The sequence below is a fragment of the Mustela nivalis genome (assembly GCF_964662115.1).
Source record: "Mustela nivalis genome assembly, chromosome: X".
NCBI lineage: Eukaryota > Metazoa > Chordata > Mammalia > Carnivora > Mustelidae > Mustela > Mustela nivalis.
This window is the reverse complement of record NC_139040.1, coordinates 39,953,181-39,958,533: the sequence shown is the minus strand read 5'-3', so window position 1 is coordinate 39,958,533 and position 5,353 is coordinate 39,953,181. Positions and strand designations below refer to the sequence as shown.

Genomic DNA, 5,353 nt, shown 5'->3' with positions numbered 1-5,353 from the left:
GCTAAGCAAAGATCCGGGAGACCAGCAAGTGGAGGGACAGAGGCGGTTCCTTAAGAAGACCTGAGAATTTTTTCCTTCAACATTTCCTGAGCATGTCCCTTATACAAGGCAGTGTGCTGTATGATAAAGTCACATGGGGATATCAGACACAGCCACAGGCGGACAGAGGCAGATGCTATGGTGGAGGAGGTCATGAATATATGGGGGGACCCCACCGGGACTTGAAGTTCTGGGGAGGCTTCACACAGGAACGGTGTCGGTGTCTGAACTAGTCCTATTGGCTGAAGGGGAGCTCACCAGACATACAAAAGTGATGAGGCATTCCAGAAAGAGGGTTAAAGCCACCAAGGTGTTCAAAGGCATGACACATTCAAGGATGGGCGCCACAGGCTTCAACTGTCAAGAGACGAGTCTGAAGAGACTGGCAAGAACTAGGCTGTCAAACAGCTTAGAATATCAAATTAAAGGCTTCATTTGTGAATATATGAATAGAGAAGCCATAGATTCTCAAGGGGATCTGTGATCAAAAGAAAAAAAGAACGGTAAGTCCCAACTGTTGGTGAGGCAATGAAGAGCATGGTAGGGCTTTCAGCGGAGCACGCTATGGTCTGATCTTGGGACCAGTGGGCACATTGCGTAGGAAGGCAAGAACATGAATTGGGGTAATCGGGGCAGGATGGGCATGAGGACCTGAGCTGTAGAAGATACAAATGGAATCGAGGAGATAAAGTTGACAGGAGTTAGTAATCAACCCCCTTGAACCCCCTCCCTGCATGTATACTCTCATCTCCAAAGCTCAGCAGAGGCTACACGTCTCACTCTCCCCCATACTCCCATACTCTGGGCGTTTTGGAGGCCTATTTGCTCCTTTCCTAAGCTGCTGTTGAAGTTTAATCGAGCCTGACTGATTTCACATGTTGACAGAGAAAGCCTGGCCCCATGCTGGGTCAGTCTGGGCCCTATATCCCCATGGAGTAGAATCTGTCAACTGACCTCAAGTAGGGCAATGAATCGGCCTTGAGCTGTTCTCTGACCCTCTGCCTGTGGCTTCACAACATGGGCAGAGTTCAGTTAAGAAATCTGCACAGTTCCAGGAAAAGGGCACACATCATCTAGTTTATTTTTCACCTGATTTATTTCATACCAACATACAGACCTCAGTGGATAGCATGCAAAATACATGGAGGTTCTCCAAAGCAAGCTGATTTCCTAGATGCCCCTTTCCTATCCTGCAAGGCGCCTCAAAGAGGTGCCCCCATTTTGCTTGGATCTGATATTGGTGTCTCTGCAGGGGAAGCCAGAAGTCAGGCTTTATGAAGGAAGGCAGGACTCTGGGGCTAGCTGGAATGCTGGGGAGTCAAAGGCCCCCTGAAGAGTAACTGGTTCTCTCTGCATAAGCAGGTATTGTCTTGAACTGCTTCTGAGGTGCTTCAGAAAGCAGGTCTTCCCCTAGAGCTCCTTGGACCCCCTCATTGTCAACACCACAGCAACACAGACAATGAGATGCCAGAGGCCTGGGCTCACAGGCTAATTGAATACAACCACTGTGAGCTGGGCACTCCAGGGCCCAACTTATAATCCAGAAAGCTGTATCTGGAGATTCCTGCCTCACTGATGTTCTAGAGCCTTGCCAGTCATCCTGAACCCCAATCAGACTCTGACCAGTTCAGTTTGGGCATGTCAGGAGAAGGGAAGGAAGATGAACTGTGGCCGTGTGTGGTGCTGACCTTGGTACCCTCACACACTCTTCTGGCCCCCTTTCCTCTGTCTCTGTCTCCTCTTCCTTGTCCTTTTCTTCTTCCCCCTCCTCCTCTTCGCTGTCTGAATCCTCATATAGGTTGATGGTTGCCTGGACAGGGAAGTTCTGCAGTAAAATCTCCCCATCACTGTACAGGTAGTCAAAGGAGCGGGATTTAGGCCAGAAGAGCCTGTGGACAGAGAAGAAATATGGCCCCTGACTTAGTTAGGTCTCATACGTGCAGAGAGGCAAGGAAGGCCAGATGGAAGTGAGGCGAAAGGGAAAAGAATGATTCTAACAGAACTTTCAAAATGGCCCCAGGCAGGAAGGTCATGTCGGTGGGCCTAGAGCTGTGGAAAGCCCCTGCCCCGGCATCTGTCAACTCTGACATTGATCCCACCCTCCCCTCACCCACGACTTCAGAAGTCTTCTAGCCAAGAATTCTCTAGCCCTGCATCCCCCACATCTCACTAAGGCTTCCTTCGCTGACCCCACCCATCGGGGCTCATTCTTAGGGGTCACCGACAGATCCTCCAAGGAAGCCAACCTTGGTGAACTCTCTGAACCACCCTGGGCTTCAGTTTCTTGGTCTAAGAAAGAGGGATCCGGGCACTGCCTGCCTCCTCCTGCTCCACAGGGCTGCTCTGAGGATTAGAAGAGCTGACAGATCTACGTCAGGTTCCAAGCTGAGCACCATAGGCTTACCTGACGGGATGATGGAACTTGGAGTCAGCCTTCGTGACTTCTGCACCTGTTGGACCACCAGTAGCCTGTCCAAAGCAAGAGCTAGCATGTGACTCAAAGCCCATGGCCACACAGCAGCCTCCTCTGTACCAGGACTCCCAACCCTCCCTAAGATGATCTAGAAACCTTAGACATCCCTGGGGGCAGCCCCTGGGCCTCGTCCCCCACAAGGGGCTCTGTCCTTCTGGTTGTAAAACAAATCCACAGAGTCCTGGGGGTTGTTTGCTTTCCTGCCCCTATTCTAACACCTGTTTGGAGATTGGCCGGGAGACAGAGTTCTACTGAGCCACAAAGATTCAAGGGAGGGGGCTTGCGGGGTGGGGAAGGGAGAGCACTGAGGTTGCATGCCAGGAGACCAGGATTCTAGCACCAGCTCTCCCACAGGTTAGCTGTGGGGCCTGCCCAAATCCTTCCCCACTCCTGGGCACTCATCTCTTCATCCTTCCCTTTGAAACCCCAGAGAGGCCCTCCTCCCTCAGTCATCATGAAATCAAATGTGAGGGAGGCTGTGGAGAGGCATTCCCACATCTGCAGCCCGGACCCAAAGGCAGGGGCGCTCTGGAAAGGGACCTGCTTGACCGCTGTGAACGCACGTGGCTGCCTGTGCATGTGACCGTGGGACACAGGGGCTCAGACTCACCGAATCCACCAGTCTCCAAACCTGGCCCGAAGGGTCACTTGTAGAGGACAGCCAGGGCCTCCAGAGACAAGCTCCTCTAGGACAGAGAGGCAAGATCAGTCGTGGCAGAAGGAGATGGGAACCTCCGAAGCACTTGGCTCTGATGCCGGGGCTCCAGGAAGCCTGCCGTGAGGCCCCTGAGCCCAGGTCAGGGCCCCTCCCGCCTCCTTCAACAATGTGATCATTGCTCTTGTCAGGCTGCTTTGTAATTATCTGTTTACTCGCCATTGAGCTTCTTGGGGGCAGACATAGGTATGATTGCGTCTGAATCCCCAACGCCCAGAGCAATGCCTGGTACACAGTAGGCATTTCACTCAGTGTTTGTTGACTGTGGCATGTTTGGAGGAATAAATTAGGGTTGCATGGAAAATATCTGGCCCCTCATCTCCTACTCCAACAAGCAGAACTGAGAGTCCTGCCATCTTCCTGCACTGGGGAAAGTGACCTGAACTATTCCTGGGCCCACTGCTTCCCCACTAGACTTCCAGAGGTCCGGGAAAGAAGCAAATGGAAATCTTAAGGCCTGGTCAGGAAAAAGACAGCCCCCCCCCAACCCCCACCACCAGTCAAAGGCTTCTTGGGACTTTGGCCCTCTTTTTCCCACAGCCTAGGTCATATGGAAGACATGCACGCAGTGTGCATGTCTCCCCTGTGCTCCTCAATGGACTGAGCCCCTTGGCCCATGAGGCCTTGGCTGCTCAGCTTTTAGCTTTGGCAATGCCTCTGTCCCCAAATTCCCTCCTGCCACCCAGAAGGATGAGTGAGGTGAGAAACCAGTTGAGGCACTCTAGCTTGAGATGGGCAAGGGGCAGTCTCTGGGGGCTGGGAGGTCTTACCCTACCCCTCCACAGGGAGCAGGGGCACCCTGGCCATTCATCCATTTCATTGTCCCAGGAATCCCAGGACCCCACTAAGCCAGAGTTCGGGTCGCCAGAGGCCAAGTTCCACTTACCTTTCTTTGCCACCTACTTGCTGTCCAGAGGAAACAAGGACCGATGGACTTAATAGGTCAGGGAGTGCCTGGGGGTGCTGCACAGGGGCTAGAGCTAGGACTGGGGCTGGGACAGGGGCAGCAGCAGCGGGAACAGGAGGGTCCATCCTTAGGGGGTTGAGGCCAGGCAGGCCGTAGGGGCTCTCATTTCTCAGAACCTCCTGCATTCTTTTGGCCTTTCCTGGGAGACCCTTTTATAAGGCCTGTCTGGACTCATAAATTATTCAGGGCAGAGCAGGGCTGGGGGACCGGGAGGAGGAGGAGGGATGAAGATTTAGAACAGGGAGCTGGGGGGGGGGAGCTGGGTCTCTGGGTGTGAAAGCCCTCCCAGTTGAATAAACAGAGTGTCGGTGGGGGGTGAGGGGTTTTCTTTACCTCCAAGTCAGAAAAGAAAACACAGAAGGGGCAAATCACACACCATTTGTGCAAATTCCCCAGGCAGTAACAAGGATGGAGGGGGGAAAGGAGGGAAGCTCATTAGCACCCCAAACCACAGAAAGCTGTCAGGCACAGAGGGCTGGAGAGACGGGCCTTTGGCAAAGCCAGTTCCCAGCAAAAAGGGACAGCTGACCCGGCTAAGGCAAGCAAAGGACTCACACGTTATTTCGGCTCAAAACCCACAAGAGATGTGCCCAGTAGACCTGACAGAGGGTGACTGCCGTTAAGCATGCCACCTGGGTCAGGAAAATAGGAGGTTGTGGGTGGAGCAGGTCTAGCTGCCCGTGGGGTCACCCTGGAGCCTTCCTTCCATGCCCTTTGTTTTCTGTGTCAGTTCCTTTGCAAAAGTGCCCAAATCTCCTCTCGTGGCCTCAGCAGTAAGTAATCTAGTAAAGGAGTGCAGGCAGCATTTCAGGGCTTGGAGGTCAGATTCCAAGTCTCAGAGCTCGACTCCCAGTCCAGAAGCCAGGATGCTGGGGGGAGTGTTGTAGGGGGGATGGCGGGAGGCAGGGTTCTTTCTGGCAGCTAAACTGCCTCAGAACCATCCCCAGCCCAGGGGCTTTTTTTTCCCCTCACGTGTGAGACGAGGGTGCAGGGTGCAGGTCCAGTGGTCTCAAGGGGCGCTGCCAGCCTGAACACTCTGTGACGGGGTTGCATGGTAAAGGGGTACTGACCCCGGGGGCAGGGCAAGCAAGCCAAGCGGCTGCAGCACCGTCTTTGGCCTTCGCCAGTCTTCTGGGCCTTTGCCAAAAAGCTTTCAGTT

The 5,353-nt window shown here is 53.6% G+C and overlaps 1 protein-coding gene across 1 annotated transcript; it reads right to left on the bottom strand.

Moving 5' to 3' along the window:
- Positions 1-1,442: 1,442 nt before the first annotated feature.
- On the bottom strand, positions 1,443-4,447 carry RIPPLY1 (ripply transcriptional repressor 1). Its single transcript, XM_082716539.1, has 4 exons — positions 4,114-4,447; positions 3,123-3,198; positions 2,444-2,508; positions 1,443-1,928 (listed from the first exon to the last, which is right to left on the bottom strand). Exons 1-4 carry the CDS (start codon positions 4,317-4,319, stop codon positions 1,667-1,669), a joined length of 609 nt encoding a protein of 202 aa, XP_082572665.1. The 5' UTR covers positions 4,320-4,447; the 3' UTR covers positions 1,443-1,666.
- Between the last annotated feature and the right edge of the window lie 906 nt (positions 4,448-5,353).

Excerpts from the sequence above, each read along its gene's own strand:
- RIPPLY1 (XM_082716539.1), bottom strand. The coding sequence starts at position 4,319 with ATGCAGGAGGTTCTGAGAAATGAGAGCCCCTACGGCCTGCCTGGCCTC. Across the intron at positions 3,199-4,113 it reads CAAGTAGGTGGCAAAGAAAG|AGGAGCTTGTCTCTGGAGGC; the intron begins GTAAGTGGAACT and ends TCTCTGTCCTAG. Across the intron at positions 2,509-3,122 it reads TTTGGAGACTGGTGGATTCG|GCTACTGGTGGTCCAACAGG; the intron begins GTGAGTCTGAGC and ends TGCTTTGGACAG.